Below are 18,711 nucleotides of genomic sequence, written 5' to 3'. Positions count from 1 at the left end.
ATCTTTTAAATATAGAAAAAAAAATTGCTGTTTTCTTCAAATACTCACACAATCCCATGTTGAACCTGGCAAGGAACAAACAGCAGAATGATTGCACCTAAGCGTCTTTCAATTAGAACAGCTCTTACTGCAAGCTGTGGACCTCACTGATATTAAAATGCTGTGTGCTGTTGCTACTGACTATTGGCGATGAATCTTATTGCCCAGATCGCTGATAGCTTTTCATTTTTCATGAGCCAGAGAGCTGTGGCTAACCATTTAAATATTCTGTAGTATGGAAGAAACAATATATATATAATATATATGCATATATATATATATATCTTCATTTATAAAAGTGAATTATAAAATAACTTATTCATAAACTTCTAGTAAATTCAGCATTACACACAGTGTCAGGTGTCACTTATGTGATTTTCAAGAAGGCAATACACAATACAATGAACTTATTAGCAATCACTGTTGAAGTATAAAATGTCTCAAAACAGGATTAAGATGACAGATTGCGCAGCAAAGTGGACAACAGGGATGGCATGGTATTCTGACACCCAGAGAGTCAGTGTGTACGAGAATAGTATATGGGATCTATAGGATGGTACCTCATTAAGTGGAACTTTACCAAGTGAAACTGCCATTTTAAAGTTGTTACGAGGCTAACACTTTCAGTGATGTAAAAATGAGTAAGTCAAATCTCAAGAAACAAATATGAAGGCAGACAAACTGTCAAAAACAATGGCTTCTGGAAATCCAGAAATTATATGTAAGTTGGTAAGTATTTAGGTGTGGCAAACTGTTGAATTCTGCACAAAGGCAGTGGGGACCTTGCTTGAAACTGCTCTGGTCCCTAACAGTTCAGTCAGAATAATACTTCACCCAGAATGGGGACAGCCATAACAACAAACAGGTTTTCGAGAAATTGCTGAATTGATTTGAAGGGGGCGGGGGACAAAAAAGACCCCACACGATTGACATTGTCAATTAAAAAAAAAGAGAAAGGGCAAACTATATAAGAAGTGAGTAGAGTAACATCCAAATTTGCTAGGATGAAATTGTGCCTTGAAAGGATTAATAGTTTGGTGAATGAGCAAGAAATTTAGCACAGAAAATAGAAATGAGAGAGGCAGAGTGGCTCTAAATAGGCTCTCCACATATCCTTGACTGACTAAAAACAATTTCCAAGCATAAGGACTAGTCAAAAAGACCCAGCAGAAAGTTGTAAGTGGTAAAGACTTTAAAACTGTCTGAATATTAAATGTGTTCCCCAAAACACAAAAGGCTTAGTCATTATAGACTGGTTCAAAATGTTGAGAACAAACTCTGAATGATCACAAATTAACAATTAAGTTAACCAGGTATATAATAACCTTTATTAAATAAATCATGGTGGGTGCAAATTATAAAATTATAGTAAGGCTGAGGAAGATATTAAAATAAAGCCAAAACAATCTGGGGGGGGGTGACTAATCAAAATCCAGAGCTGCTACAAGTTTTTTTAAAATCCTTTTTTTTTTTTTTTTGGCAAAAACAAGAAAAGTGTGTGTGTGTGTGTGTGTGTGTGTGTGTGTGTGATTTATAGTGAGAGAAGACAGATAGTAGAAAATGTCTCTGAATGAACTAAGACTTAAAGACGAACACGTTCCAAGAGAGATACTACAACTATTTCAAAAAAAATTTTTTTGAATGTGTTTACAGAATTAATGAAAAATATAATGGCAAAGAAACAAAAGGATTTCTGTATATAATAAAGAAACAAAATAGAGAGACGTGAGAAATAACATGGGAGGTGGCACAGTGAAGAAAGCATCAGACTCTCAAGCATGAGGTTCAGTTCCTGGCATTGCATACTGCATGTGTGAAGTGATACTCAGCTTTTCTCTCTCTCTCTCCTTCTCTCTTTCTCACTCTGTCTTTGTATATGCCCTCTCCCATAAATAAATAAATAAATAAAATATTACAGTGTAAAATATTAAAAATTTAGTTTAATTTCCACACCTACGGACATCTTATTTTTGACAAGGGAGTTCAAAATTTTAAATGGAGATGGGACAGTTCCTTTAACAAATGGTGTTGGGAAAACTGGGTTGAAACATGATGAAGAACGAAACTGAACCACTACATTTCACCACACACAAAAGCAAATTCCAAATGGATCAAGGCCTTGAATGTTAGAGCAAAAACTATCAAATACCTAGAGGAAAATATTGGCAGAACTCTTTCCCATCTAAGTTTTATGGGTATTGCCTGACTCAAGCAAGCTCAATTGCAAGGAAGATAAAAATAAAAATAAAAATAAACCAATAGAACTACATTAAATTGAAAAGCCTCTGAGCAGAAAAAGAAACCACCACCCAAACAGAGACTCTACAGAATGGGAGACCTTTATATGCCAGATATCAGATCAGACAAAAGGCTAATAGTCAAAATATATTAAGAGCTCACCAAACTTAGCAGCAGCAACAACAGCACCCAAACAAACAAAAAATGACCGCATCCAAAAGTGGGGTGAGGACATGAACAGAATATTCATCCCTCCCCCAAAAAATCCCCATGTGAAAAAAAAAAATGTTCCAAGTCATTGATTGTCAGAAAAATGCAAAAAAAAGACAGTAAGATAGCACTTCACTCCTGTGAGAATGTAACATGAGAAAAGGGAGTAACAACAAATGCTGGAGGGGTTGCTGTGGATGAGGGGAAGGAAGTCTCCTGCACTGCTGGTGGGAATATAAATTGGTCCAATCCCAGTTTAAAGAACTCTCAGAAGGCTAAAAATGAACCTACCCTATGACCCAGCAATCCTTTCCTGGGGATATATCCTAAAAAACCAAACATACCCATCCAAAAAGATTTGTGTATACTTATGTTCATAGCAACACAGTTAGTAATAGCCAAAATCTGGAAGCAACCCAGGTGTCCAACAACAAATAAGTGGCTGAGACAGTGAATACTACTCAGCATTTAGAAACAATGAATTCACCCTCTTCACCTTATCTCCTTATCTGGGATGGAATTTGAAAGAATGTTAAGTGAGATAAGCCAGAAAGAGAAGGATGAATATGGGATGATCTCACTCACAGAAAGAAGTTGAGAAATAAGAACAGAAGGTGAAACACAAAACAGAACATGGACTGAGTCTGGTTTATTGCACCAAATAAAGAACTCGGGGGGGGGGGGGGCACTTTCAGGTCCTGGTGCATGATGGTGGAGGAAGAGGACCTTGGAGGGGGGTGTCCAGAGTATTTTGGAGAAAAATGAAAAACTTTACACATGTGCCAGCAATTGTATTTACTGTTGACTGTAAACCATTAATCCTCTAAATTAAAAGAGAGAAAGCTATAGAGAGATAAAAAGTATACAGGATTGAAGAAAATGAAACAAAGTTGTATTTGCAGGTTGTAAATTTAGAATTTGTAGATAGGTTTGTGGAGAAAAGACCCCTTAAGAACCCCAATCTTCATCTGCAATATGCATGCCTTTAGGACCATGATTAGTGAACAATTTGTTCTGCGTTATATCAACTCTTTTTTAGCCACCAGGTTCCAGATGATACCAGGATGCCAACCTGACTTCCTTGGGAAGAGGACCCCCACCACCTGTCTTGGAGCCCCGCCTCCCCAAATCCCTGTCCCACTAAGGAAAAAGAGAGACAGGCTGGGAGTATGGAGCGACCTGCCATTGCTCATGTTCCACTAAGAAGCAATTACAGAAACCAGACCCCACGTTCTACTCCCCACAATGATCCTGGGTCCATATTCCTAGAGGGATAAAGAATAGGGAAGCTATCAAGGGGAGGGACTGAAAATGGAGCTGGGGGGGGGGCATTGTGTGGAAATGTACCTCTCTTATTCTATCGTCTTGTCCATGTTTCCATTCTATAAATATTTTTTTAAAAAACTGAAAAAAAAGAATATCTAGTCTTAGAATTCATGAACTTCAAATAGTTCCCTATTCACTTACGTAATCCTCATTTTCTGTGCTCTAAAAAAAATTAGTGACCAGGTTTTTTAAATGTTTATTTCATTTCTGTGAATAAAGCTATTTCTAGTTTCATTGCTCAATTTTCTGTACCTATATATTAACATGTTGATTTCTGAGTCTTATATCTTCTGGCAGGATACAATATATGAAAATCTCGGTGGGAGTCGGGTGGTAGCTCAGCGGGTTAAGCGCACATAGCGCAAAGCACAAGGACCGGCGTAAGGATCCCGGTTTGAAACCCCCGGCTGCCCACCTCAGGGAAGTCGCTTCACAGGCGGTGAAGCAGGTCTGCAGGTGTCTATCTTTCTCTCCCCCTCTGTCTTCCCCTCCTCTATTTCTCTCTGTCCTAACAAAGCCAACATCAATAACAACAATAGTAACTACAACAATAAAAAAAAACAAGGGAAAATTTAAATTAAAAAATCTCGGGGAGTCGGGCGGTAGCGCAGCGGGTTAAGCACACGTGGCGCAAAGAGCAAGGACTGACATAAGAATCATGGTTGGAGCCCCCGGCTCCCCACCTGCAGGGGAGTTGCTTCACAGAGGTGAAGCAGGTCTGCAGGTGTCTATCTTTCTCTCCCCCTCTGTCTTCCCCTCCTCTCTCCATTTCTCTCTGTCCTATCCAACAACAACAACATCAATAATAACTACAATAATAAAACAAGGGCAACAAAAGGGAATAAATTTTTTAAAATCTCAGTAGGCTTTTCTTTAGAAACTAATAACTGACAAGCTAATAGTAATTAATATGGAAATGAACCTAAAATAGTAAAAACTTTTTTTTTTTTAAGATAGAAAGGCAAAGAGTGCAAGAAACCACAACAAAGAATCTTGCTTCAATGTGACAGGGCTGGGTTTGAACCTGGGCCACATACCTGTCAAAGCTGCACACTATCCAAATGAGCTACTTTGCTGACCCTAAAACAATTTTTTTAAAAAAATGGTTGGACTGTGCTATCTTGGTTATTTGAAAGTTAGAATAGCTAGGTGACTTCAGATAAAATATAAAGCACTGGAACAAAACTAAAAATTCACAAGTGAATTCTTTCATTTGTGTGGAAACTGATTTTTGGGAAAGATGCCAGAACAATTCAATGAATAAATGGAAGTTTTATTTATTTTTTAGCATTTCAACAAAGGGTGCAGTAAAAACTAGACGGCCCTAAGAGGAAAAAATGTAAAGAACTTCAGATCTTATGGCATATGTAAAACTTGACTAAACATTGGTTTGTAGACAAAAAGCACAGAATTACTTAGGATTAGGCAAATATTTGTCAAGATTTTCTCTCAGTAAAATCCAATTCTCACACCAGAATGAGTGTATTAAAAAAACAATGATACCAATTAGTAACAAAAATCTCAAGAATTTTATATTGCTAATGGAAAATAAAAATGGCAAACTCACTTAGGAAAACTATTGGGAAGTTTCTCCCTCTCCCCTTACTTTTAGAGACAAAGAGGAAGAATGAAAGACCATTCCACCAAATCTTCCTTTAAACCAGTGGAGGCCAGGCTCAAACCTGGATCAAGCACATGGCAAAGCAACACACTATGCAACTGAGCTTTTCTGAGGGCCTTGGCAGTCTCTTAAAAAGATAAAACATGGAGGTAAGATGGCGACGGCCTGAGAAGTCGCTTAACAGCGAGTGCTCTGATAGCATCGCCGGCAAAGGTAGGATTTTCTGCCTTTAGCAGGCCAGTCAATAAGGGGGAGGGCACCAAAGAAGTTATTACAGTTTAATTTGGGTTAACAATTAGAGCAAAGGTGACACGGACTAGCGGGGCTCCAGAATTCCCAGGCGGCGCCAGGCAAGGCGAGTGCGCCGGGCATTGTCCTCCGCCCGCCCGGGAAGGCGGCTCCTCCGCCGGTTGCAGAGCGCGGCGGGCAGAGGACCCGGAGAGAGCACTTTAGCTCGGGGGCTGCCTCTTGGGGGTTGCCAGGGTCCACCGCGACCCTGAGGGTGGATCCAAAGACTTCTTGAGTATATCTCTCATTGGATCAAAGGACTTGGAGCTAGTGTTCATTTTTGAGAAATCCTTTAAAAAAGTCTGGAGGGCGGGGTTTCCCGGAAGATGGCGCCCGGAGAAGCAGAAGCGGTTAGCCTTTGAGCTCCGGACACATCTCGTGTAAACAATAGGATTTTCTGCCTTTAGCAGGCCATCCAATAAGGGGCCATAACGGTCATACCAAGGATGTTTCTATAACTTAATTTGGGTTAAGAATTAGAGTAGGGGAAAAAATTCTTTTTTCCTCCTTTTAATTTTCAAGCATACATCCTTCCCGCCGCCCCCCCTCCCCCCATAAGCAGTGCCTGGGACCAGCTACTAGCAGGATACCCCATACCACCAAACAGGGTTTTTTTTTTTTTTCCTTTTTCCTTTTTTTTTTTTTTTTTTAATTCACTGATACACATTTGGGAAGTTCCTCGCACTGCTCTTTAATTACAACTCTTCTTCCTATCTTCTCCCTTTTCTCTCTCTTATCTCTCTCAATCTCTCTCTTTTTTTTTCTTTTTTTTTTTTTTTTTTTTTTTTTTTTTTTTTAATCTTGTCATACACTTCTTTCTTCTTTGCCTTTCTGAATTTCTGAATTACTTTGGGGAAGAAATCTGACCCAGAGTGGACTCTCTATGTGTGTATCTCTGCTCTAGTTCCCTTTACACTCTTGTTACCCTTAGAATATACACTGGATAGTAGATTTGCATAACTGTCTATTCTTGCTATCCTCTCTTCCTTTTCTCTTTCTTCACTGGGATTTGGTTACTATTTTTTCACGGACTGGAGAAATTGTTTGGCTAACTGGTAACGATTAAACTCCTTCAATACTTACTTCAGTTGCTACGGTTATTCCGGAGGTTGGTGAGTGCAATTGTCATAAAGGTATTTAGTACAGTGTTACTTGTGCTCAAAACACAACAACTGAGGAACAACAGAACATTAAAAAAAAAAAAAAAAAGAGAGAAACACATAAATTAAAAAAAAAATGGGTAGATTAAAAACAAATAAAACTGCTACCCCAATGAATGAAGACAAGAGCCCAGAAGAAACCACAAATCAGTCAGAAGTAACCATAGATAAGAAAAGTATGCAAGCAATAATAAACTTATTAATCACAGAAATGAAAACAACATTGGAGGAAAGAAATGGCAGTATTAGGGAAACAACAGTTGAGACCCCCAAGGAAAATACTGATTATCTTGAGACAATTAGAGAACTGAAAGCTGAAATAGCTGTAATGAAGAAAGAAGCTGAGGCAAGGGAAAGCAGACTAACAGAAGCAGAAAACAGAATTAGTCAGACAGAGGATGAGTTAGAGAAAACTAAGAAAGAGGTGAAAGAGCTTAAAAAGAGATTGAGAGACACTGAAAACAACAACAGAGACATATGGGATGATCTCAAAAGAAGTAACATTCGTATAATTGGCCTGCCAGAGGAAGAAAGAGAGGAAGGGGAAGCAAACATCCTAGAGGAAATAATACAAGAAAATTTCCCAGACCTGAATAACAGAAAGGATATCAAGGTGCAAGAGGCCCAGAGAGTACCAAACAGAATCAACCCAGACCTGAAAACACCAAGACACATCATAGTCACAATGAGAAGAAGTAAGGATAAAGAAAGGATCCTAAAGGCTGCAAGAGAGAAACAAAAAGTCACATACAGGGGAAAACCCATAAGACTTTCTGCAGATTTTTCAACTCAAACTCTAAAAGCCAGAAGGGAGTGGCAAGATATCTATCGAGCCCTGAATGAAAAAGGGTTTCAACCAAGGATTATATATCCTGCTAGACTTTCATTCAAGCTAGATGGAGGGATCAAAACCTTCTTAGACAAACAACAGTTAAAGGAGGCAACTATCACCAAGCCGGCCCTGAAAGAGGTATTAAAAGACCTCTTATAAACAAGAACATCACTATAATACTTGTAATATATCAGAGCAAACAAATTGTTTCTTAGAACAATGGCACTACAATACATTAAATCCATAATATCAATAAATGTCAATGGCTTAAACTCACCCATCAAAAGGCACAGGGTGGGGGGATGGATCAGAAAACATAACCCAACCATATGCTGCTTGCAAGAATCACATCTGTCACAACAAGATAAACACAGACTTAAAGTGAAAGGATGGAAAACTATCATACAGGCTAACGGTCCACAAAAAAGGGCAGGAACAGCCATTCTCATCTCAGACACGATAGATTTTAAATTAAATAAAGTAATAAAAGATAGGCAAGGACATTACATAATGATAAGAGGATCAATCAGCCAAGAAGACTTAACAATTATTAACATCTATGCACCCAACGAGGGACCATCTAAATACATTAAACACCTATTGAAACAATTTCAAAAATACATCAATAGTAATACAATAATAGTGGGAGACTTCAATACCCCACTCTCACACTTAGACAGATCAACAAAGAAGAGAACCAATAAAGATATAAGAGAATTGAATGAAGAGATTGACAGACTAGACCTCTTGGACATTTTCAGACTCCTCCACCCCAAAAAACTGGAATACACCTTCTTTTCAAATCCACATAACACATACTCAAGGATAGACCACATGTTAGGCCACAAAGACAGCATCAATAAATTCAAGAGCATTGAAATCATCCCAAGTATCTTCTCAGACCACAGTGGAGTAAAACTAACTTTTAACAACAAACGGAAAATTATTAAAAGACATAGAATTTGGAAACTAAACAACACGCTCCTTAAGAACCACTGGGTCAGACACTCACTCAAACAGGAAATTCAAATGTTCCTGGAAACTAATGAAAATGAAGACACAACCTATCAAAATATTTGGGACACAGCTAAAGCAGTACTGAGAGGGAAACTTATAGCTATACAATCACATATTAAACACCAAGAAGAAGCCCAAATGAACGAACTTACTACACACCTCAAGGACTTAGAGGAAGAGGAACAAAGGAACCCTAAAGCAACCAGAAGGACAGAAATCACTAAAGTTAGAGCAGAAATAAACAACATCGAAAATAAAAGAACCATACAAAAGATCAATGAAGCCAAATGTTGGTTCTTTGAAAGATTAAACAAAATTGACAAACCCCTAGCCAGACTCACCAAACAAAAAAGAGAGAAGACTCAAATTAATAGAATTGTAAACGATACAGGAGATATCACAACTGACACCACAGAAATCCAGAGAATTCTGCGAAACTTCTATAAAGAACTATATGCCACCAAGCTAGAGAATCTGGAAGAAATGGAACAATTCCTAGAAACCTATGCACTTCCAAAACTGAACCAAGAAGAACTACAAAATCTAAATGCACCAATCACAGACAAAGAAATTGAAACCGTTATTAAGAATCTCCCCAACAACAAAAGTCCTGGACCTGATGGCTTCACAAACGAATTCTACAAAACTTTCAGGAAACAGTTAATACCCATACTTCTTAAGCTATTCCATAAGATTGAAGAAACAGGAATACTCCCTTCCACCTTTTATGAAGCCAACATCACCCTGATACCAAAAGCTGATAGGGACAGAACAAAAAAGGAAAACTACAGACCAATATCTCTGATGAACATAGATGCCAAAATATTAAACAAGATCTTGGCCAACCGGATACAGCAACACATCAAAAAGATTGTTCATCATGACCAAGTGGGATTCATTCCAGGAATGCAAGGCTGGTTCAACATCCGTAAATCAATCAATGTCATTCATCACATCAATAAAAGCAAAGCCAAAAACCACATGATTATCTCAATAGATGCAGAGAAAGCCTTTGACAAAATCCAACACCCATTCATGCTCAAAACTCTACAAAAAATGGGAATAGATGGGAAATTCCTCAAGATAGTGGAGTCTATATATAGCAAACCTACAGCCAACATCATACTCAATGGAGAGAAGCTGAAAGCATTCCCCCTCAGATCAGGGACTAGACAGGGCTGCCCACTGTCACCGTTACTCTTCAACATAGTATTGGAAGTTCTTGCCATAGCAATCAGGCAAGAGAAAGAAATCAAAGGGATACAGATTGGAAGGGAAGAAGTCAAGCTCTCACTATTTGCAGATGATATGATAGTATACATAGAAAGACCTAAAGAATCCAGTAGAAAATTACTGGAAGTTGTTAGGCAATATAGCAAGGTATCAGGCTACAAAATCAATGTACAAAAATCAGTGGCATTTCTTTATGCAAACACTAAATCTGAAGAAGAAGACATCCAGAAATCACTCCCATTCACTGTTTCAGCAAAATCAATCAAATACCTAGGAATAAAGTTGACCAAAGAAGTGAAAGACTTGTATGCTGAAAACTATGAGTCGCTACTCAAGGAGATAGAAACTGATACCAAGAAATGGAAAGATATCCCATGCTCATGGATTGGAAGAATAAATATCATCAAAATGAACATTCTCCCCAGAGCCATATACAAATTTAATGCAATACCCATCAAAGTTCCACCAAGCTTCTTTAAGAGAATAGAACAAACACTACAATCATTTATCTGGAACCTGAAAACACCTAGAATTGCCAAAACCATCTTGAGGAAAAGAAACAGAAATGGAGGCATCACACTCCCAGACCTTAAACTATATTATAAAGCCATCATCATCAAAACAGCATGGTACTGGAACAAAAATAGGCACACAGACCAGTGGAACAGAATTGAAAGCCCAGAAGTAAATCCCAACACCTATGGGCATCTAATCTTTGATAAGGGGGCCCAAAGGATTAAATGGAAGAAGGAGGCTCTCTTCAATAAATGGTGCTGGGAAAACTGGGTTGAAACATGCAGAAGAATGAAATTGAACTACTTTATCTCACCAGAAACAAAAATCAACTCCAAATGGATCAAAGACCTAGATGTCAGACCAGAAACAATCAAATACTTAGAGGAAAACATTGGTAAAACACTTTCCCATCTACACCTCAAGGATATCTTCGATGAATCAAACCCAATTGCAAGGAAGACCAAAGCAGAAACAAACCAATGGGACTACATCAAATTGAAAAGCTTCTGCACATCCAAAGAAACTATTAAACAAACAGAGAGACCCCTCACAGAATGGGAGAAGATCTTTACATGCCAGACATCAGACAAGAAACTAATCACCAAAATATATAAAGAGCTCAGCAAACTTAGCCACAAAAAAGCAAATGACCCCATCCAAAAATGGGCAGAGGAAATGAACAAAACACTCACCACAGAGGAGATCCAAAAGGCTAACAAACATATGAAAAACTGCTCTAGGTCACTGATTGTCAGAGAAATGCAAATTAAGACAACACTAAGATACCACCTCACTCCTGTAAGAATGGCATACATCAAAAAGGACAGCAGCAACAAATGCTGGAGAGGATGTGGGGACAGAGGAACCCTTTTACATTGCTGGTGGGAATGTAAATTGGTACAGCCTCTGTGGAGAGCAGTCTGGAAAACCCTCAGAAGGCTAGACATGGACCTTCCATATGACCCAATAATTCCTCTCCTGGGGTTATACCCCAAGGACTCCATAACACCCAACCAAAAAGAGGTGTGTACTCCTATGTTCATAGCAGCACAATTCATAATAGCTAAAACCTGGAAGCAACCCAGGTGCCCAACAACAGATGAATGGCTGAGAAAGCTGTGGTATATATACACAATGGAATACTATGCAGCTATCAAGAACAATGAACTCACCTTCTCTGACCCATCTTGGACAGAGCTAGAAGGAATTATGTTAAGTGGACTAAGTCAGAAAGTTAAAGATGAGTATGGGATGATCCCACTCATCAACAGAAGCTGACTTAGAAGATTTGAAAGGGAAACTAAAAGCAGGACCTGATCAAATTGTAAGTAGGGCACCAAAGTAAAAACCCAGTGGTGAGGAGTAGACATGTAGCTTCCTGGGCCAGTGGGGGGTGGGAATGGGCGGGAGGGATGGGTCACGGTCCTTTGGTGATGGGAATGGTATTTATGTACACTCCTAGCAAAATGTAGTCATATAAATCAGTAGTTAATTAATATGAGAGGGGGAAATCAATTGTATGTCTCAAAGGTTCTCAAAAGACAAACTGAATCTTTTTAATAGATAGGCTACGTATTTGATATGCGGACTCTCTCAAAAGCCTAGACCAAGTAGATTAGAAGCTTCCAATAGCACAGCTATATACAAGATACTGGGTACTGTACAGCAAACCATAACAAAGGGACTTTTCAAAGTTAACCCAATTAACAAATAATGTGTGGGTAATATTAACTATTGATTGTCTTTTTGAACCCTAAGACAGCAGGAACCTCACATCTTCACTATAGAGCCCCTACTTCCCCCAGTCCTGGCACCCTTGGATAGGGCTCACTTTCCCGTATGCTTCTCCCATTCCATACCAAATAATATTGCATCCGCCGATCACAACCTAACCAAAGCAACGATTGCCATCTCAACATGCTTCACCTCAGAGTGTATCCAGAGACTTCACGTGTGGAGTGACAACCCTTCAGCTTCATTACTCGGGTGAGACCTTTCCTTTTATAGTACACTCTAATTTCATCTCAGGTAGTTCACTTTCTAACAAAGTCCCATAACCTAGACATATACCAGTTTCTGTGAGAGAGAGCGTATGTGCACACGTATCCATAAACTACTGCAAAATATATACCTGAAAGCAGCATTACACTAGAGTTTGCAGTGAGTACCTCCCCAACACTTCCTCTCCACTATTCCAATCTTGGGATCCATGTTTGCTCAACAAATTGATTGGCTTTGTATGTTAACTCTCTTTTCAATCACCAGGTTCCAGATGCCACCAGGATGCTGGCTAGGCTTCCCTGGATTGAGGACCCCACCAATGTGTCCTGGAGCTCAGCTTCCCCAGAGACACACCTTACTAGGGAAAGAGAGAGGCAGACTGGGAGTATGGACCGACCAGTCAACACCCATGTTCAGCAGGGAAGCAATTACAGAAGCCAGACCTTCTACCTTCTGCAACCCTCAACGACCCTGGGTCCATGCTCCCAGAGGGCTAGAGAATGGGAAGGCTATCATGGGAGAGGGTGGGTTATGGGGATTGGGTGGTGGGAATTGTGTGGAGTTGTACCCCTCCTACCTTATGCCTTTGTTCACTAATCCTTTCTTAAATTAAAAATTTAAATAAATAAAAAAAAAAAAAAAAAAAAAAAAAAAAAAAAAAAGATAAAACATGCAGCTTCCTGGGCCAGTGGGGGGTGGGAGTGGGTGGGAGGGATGGGTCACAGTCTTTTGGTGGTGGGAATGGTGTTTATGTACACTCCTAGCAAAATGTAGTCATATAAATCACTAGTTAATTAATTTGAGAGGGGGAAAATCAATTGTATGTCTCAAAGTTTTTCAAAACACAAACTGAATCTTTTTAATATATAGGCTGCGTATTTGATATGCGGGCTCTCTCAAAAGCCTAGACCAAGTAGATTAGAAGCATCCAATAGCACAGCTATATATAAGATACTGGGTACTGTACAGCAAACCATAACAAAAGGACTTTTCAAAGTTAACCCAATTACCAAATAATGTGATGATAACATTAACTATCAATTGTCTTTTTAACCCTAAGACAGCAGGAACCTCACATCTCCACTATAGAGCCCCTACTTCCCCCAGTCCTGGAACCCTTGGATAGGGCCCATTTTCCCGTATGCCTCTCCCAATCCATATCAAATAATATTGCATCCGCCGATCACAACCTAACCAACACAACGATTGCCACCTCAACATGCTTCAGCTCAGACTGTGTCCAGAGACTTCACGTGTGGAATGACAACCCTTCAGCTTCATTACTCAGGTGAGACCTTTCCTTTTATAGTACACTCTAATTACATCTCAGGTGGTTCACTTTCTAACAAAGTCCCAAAACCTAGATATACACCAGTTTCTGTGAGAGAGAGCTTATGTGCACACGTATCCATAAACTACTGCAAAATATATACCTGAAAGCAGAAGTACACTAGAGTTTACAGTGAGTACCCCCCTAACACTTCCTCTCCACTATTCCAACCTTTGGGTCCATGATTGCTCAACAATTTGTTTGGCTTCATATGTTAACTCTCTTTTCAATCACCAGGTTCCAGATGCCATCAGGATGCTGGCCAGGCTTCCCTGGATTGAAGACCACACCAATGTGTTCTGGAGCTCAGCTTCCCCAGAGACACACCCTACTAGGGAAAGAGAGAGGCAGACTGGGAGTATGGACCGACCAGTCAACGCCCATGTTCAGCAGGGAAGCAATTACAGAAGCCAGACCTTCTACCTTCTGCAACCCTCAATGACCCTGGGTCCATGCTCCCAGAGGGATAGAGAATGGGGGGGGCTATCAGGGGAGGGGGTGTGATGTGGAGATTGGGTGGTGGGAATTGTGTGGAGTTGTACCCCTCCTACCCTATGGTTTTGTTAATTAATCCTTTCTTAAATAAAAAAAAATAAAAAAAAAAGATAAAACAGGATTACGCAGTGGCACACCCAGTTATCCACACATATTCCCATGTGCAAGGACCCTGGCGCAAGCCCCCGTTCCCCACCTATAAGGGGGATGCTTTGGTTTGCAGGTGTCTTTCTCCCTCTCTACCTTCCCCTCCCCTTCAATATCTCTTGATCTCATCAAATAAAAAAGAACAAGAAAAAAAATTGGCCACTGCTATAGTGCAGGCACCAAGACCCAAAAAAATAAAATTAAGACAAACATAAACTCTCTCGGGCAGAAATTGAAAAACAAGATCTGAAGAGAAAACACAAGTAGAACCTGAACCTGAATTGGTGTATTGCACCAAAGTAAAAGACTCTGTCTGGGGTGTGTGTGTGTGGAGGGGGAGAGTACAGGTCCAAAAAGGATGACAGAGGACCTAGTTGGGGATGTATTGTTACGTGGAAAACTGAGAAATGTTATGCATGTACAAACTATTGTATTTACTGCCCAATGTAAAACATTAATCCCCCAATAAATTAAAAAAAGATAAACATAAACTTATGACCCAGCAATTTAAATCCTCTATGTTTACCCCACTCTGACTTGTATACAAATTTTTATAACTACATTATCCAAATAACCAAAACCTATAAGCAATTCAAGTGTTCACCAGTTGCTGAATGGAAAAACAAAATGTTACATCCACTAACTGTAGTGTATGTGTAATAAGCCAAACTCACTGCTAACGCAGGGCTCTACCAATGTGAAAATACATTAAACAGTGAACCTGGGCTGTTGCAGGTCTTCTTATGTTCACCTCTACATCTAACAGGAAAACGACTATATGCAGCACTTTGGATAATGAATGGCACTTTTGCACCTGTTCCCACTACCTTTTATTACCTATGTATGACTCATAGCCCTGTTGGACCTAAACATTCTAGAATTTAACTGCTTGTTTTTGTATTAGTGATGGAAAAGTGAAATAGTTTATAGATGCTGATTTGAAGATTTGGTAAACTGTGCAGAAAAAAACAGACTTCCATTGAGTCTCAATACCATAACAATAGATTTGGAATTAGGTGTGATCAATGTTTGTACAAGTGGTACTCAAGGCAATATCATTAATAGTTTTCTTTTTCCATTTACTGCAACAATGACTTTAATGAAGAATTCAGAGGGAGTGGTCCTTTGCTGGAGCAATGACTAAAACTTTCATTTAAAACGCACCATTTTGATGCTTTGGCATTCCTTCAGCTTATGAAATTTCAGGAAGTTGTAATGATTTAAACCGCATTTGCCTTAAGAAGCCTGTGAGTAGCTGGAAAACAAAATTCTAAAGCAAAAGCATTTTTGATCACCAGTTCTGTTTCCACTAAATTTGTGATCCATATAAGGGTACAACATACAGAATGTTTTTTTGCATATCCAAAACACAGAAGCATGGCAAAGATGAAGGAGAAATTTAATAGGGAAAGTTCATGTCATTCATATCACATCTTGAAAGAATTTCAAAAGAAGTAGTACCATGTAGAAAGTGGCTGTGAAGGGGGCTGGGTGGTGGTGCATCTGGTTGATCACTCATGTTACAATGCACAAGGACCAGGTTTGAGCCTCTGGTCCCTGCCTGCAGAGAGAAAGCTTTGTGAGTGGTGAAGCAGTGCTGCAGATCTCTCTCTCTCTCTCCCTCTCCCTCTCCCTTTTCCTCTCCCTTTTTCTCTTTGTGGCTATCTCTATCCAATAAATAAATAAAGATTATTTAAAAAACTATATCAAAAAGAAGTGAATGGGAGTCGGGCGGTAGCTGAGTGGGTTAAGCGCATGTGGCACAAAGCGCAAGAACTGGCCCAAGGATCTCGGTTCAAGCTGGCTCCCCGCCTGCACGGGAGTCACTCCACAAGCGGTGAAGCAGATCTGCAGGTGTCTGTCTTTCTCTCCCCGCTCTGTCTTCCCCTCCTCTCTCCATTTCTCTCTGTCCTATCCAACAACGATGACATCAATAAGAACAACAATAATAACTACAAGAGCAATAAAAAAAAAAGGGCAACAAAAGGGAAAACAATATATATATATATATTTTTTTTTTTTCCTCCAGGGTTATTGCTGGGCTTGGTGCCTGCACCATGAATCCACCACTCCTGGAGGCCATTTTTCCCCCTTTTGGTTGCCCTAGTTGTTGCAGCCTCGTTGCGGTTATTATTGGCATTGTTGACGTTGCTTTGTTGTTGGATAGGACAGAGAGAAATGGAGAGAGGAGGGGAAGACAGAGAGAGAGGGGGAGAGAAAGATAGACACCTGCAGACCTGCTTCACCGCCCGTGTAGCGACTCCTCTGCAGGTGGGGAGCCGGGGGCTTGAACCAGGATCCTTACTCCGGTCCCTGCGCTTTGCGCCACGTGCACTTAACCCACTGTGCCACCGCCCGACTCCCGGAAAATAATATTTTAAAAAATTTTAAAAAAGAAAAAAAGAAGTGAATGTAAATATACTCTCCAAGAAGAACATGCAAAATATAAAATTTCTCTCAATTGGTATTTTATTGTGCAAAGTATCCTATGAAGAGGCCTGTCCCATTTTTAATACTTTTCAAATCTTCCTTTAAAAAATGGAAATAAGCATTTAAAAAAAATTTCCCAGTATGCCTACCTAAGGACTTTGATCTCCTGAACTACTGATTTGGAGAGTTTTCTACATTAGGAAGTTTATAATTTTGTGATTTCAGCATTCAGGATTATGTCTTTCAGGATTATGATACTAATCCTTCCAGAATGCATCCTCATAATATGTGCTTCGTAACTAATGGGAAATTACAGACACAGTTTTGCTACAGGTGCCAAAGACAACTTCTTGGACACAGGGAAAAATTATTTGGAATAGCGACTAAAAGCGTAGGTTCTGGAATCAGACTAACTGGGTTCAAATTTTATTGACTAGATATGCTACCTGAAGAAGTCACATGGCTTCATTGTGTTACACCTCATCTATAAAATGAATAGTAATAGCACCTTGAGATCTTGAAAACAGTACAGAAACTAATGTATAACATGCTTAGAAAGACACCTGACAGCAATTAAGTGAATCATGTGATAAAATCTATAATAATATTCCACCCAGAGAATGTGGGAGTTAAGTGGTAGGAGTCACTGCTACACTGCATAATCAGAATTATGGGATGTACTTTATAATACAAACAATTCTTCAACCCAGTTAGATATTATGTAAATTACTAGGAAGCACTTAAGTATAATGTTCTATTCAGCAACTAAAAAGTCTTAGCTATTTGCTACCAGTAATTGACCAATTTTCAAAAGCGAAAATATTTGATAAACAGTAATAACAAGAAAATAAAGCATGGCTCATTGGTATCTCAGAAAAAATATACTAGAGGATTTAAGCATGTTCTTTAAATGCTGAACCAAATTTAACTCCAGAAGACTACACAACATATATATATATAGGATGTAGTTCCTTTACAACTAAAATCTTAAAGTGGTCCTAACAATCATTTACATTTGTCTTTTAAAATTCAAAAATGTTGTGTAAAATGATTTAGCTACAAGGATATCTTTTTTTTTTTAGTACAACTGCAAAACATTTAAAATAATCTAGATGTTCACTGACTACTTAAATTGTGGTATGTCCTTGTGCTTGAATACAAAACATTTTATGATTATTACCACGGTCTATCAAATTATAAGGCTCAGCAGGTCTAGTTTTACACCTACACGTTTGTACAACTCAACACAACCACCACCAGAGCTCCTGTGCTTGCAGCCTACCGCCTACCCCCTACTCTCTAGCAGTCACCACAGTACTCACAAGTCCAAGAGACCGTTTTGTTACTATCAAAACAATCATCATAAAAGATACTGCAGCACGACTCTTTATGATAAAGATATCAGGAAACACAGTGTAACAAAATTTTAACTTGGAAAGCTGATGGAAATTTATCTATGTACAACATAGACTTTATAAAAACAGTAACAGTGGTAAACTTTTGATAAAAACTGTGCATTTTTAAAAAATCTTTTGCATTGCTCTTTTCTATAGTTTCCAATTTTTCTCTTATGGAGATATATTATTTAGTAATTAGATTAAGATGTTACCAGGTATAACAAATTCACAATCAACGTCATACTTAATAGTAAGAAACTGGAAGCTTTTCCTCTGAGATGAGGAACAAGACACTCTCATTATTGTTTTTTCCCCATGGGGTGGGGGTGGGGTGGGGTGGGGGGAGAGAAAAGGCCTCCCACAAGCACAGTTTCACTGCTCCCAGGCTGCTTTTATCATTCAGAGGGAGAACGAGATACACAGAGGGCAAA

At 39.1% G+C, this 18,711-nt stretch overlaps 1 protein-coding gene across 4 annotated transcripts in view; it reads right to left on the bottom strand.

Annotated features, from left to right (window-relative positions):
- The window catches only part of PRKACB (protein kinase cAMP-activated catalytic subunit beta), a 123,807-nt gene that overhangs the window by 50,135 nt on the left and 54,961 nt on the right, over positions 1-18,711 (bottom strand). Inside the window, exon 1 of one of the 4 annotated variants that reach the window (XM_007524726.3) lies at positions 49-167. The exons of 2 other annotated variants lie outside the window; for them this stretch is intronic. In XM_007524726.3, the coding sequence (XP_007524788.1) occupies positions 49-58 (10 nt within the window). In that variant the 5' untranslated portion in view covers positions 59-167. Of the gene's footprint in view, positions 1-48; positions 168-18,711 lie in introns of those variants that run through there. One more of the 4 variants, XM_016188874.2, reaches the window with a different exon arrangement.

The sequence above is a fragment of the Erinaceus europaeus genome, chromosome 11, assembly GCF_950295315.1.
Source record: "Erinaceus europaeus chromosome 11, mEriEur2.1, whole genome shotgun sequence".
NCBI classification, from domain to species: Eukaryota; Metazoa; Chordata; class Mammalia; order Eulipotyphla; family Erinaceidae; genus Erinaceus; species Erinaceus europaeus.
Note: the sequence above shows the minus strand (reverse complement) of the source record. Positions and strands in the feature narration are given on the sequence as shown.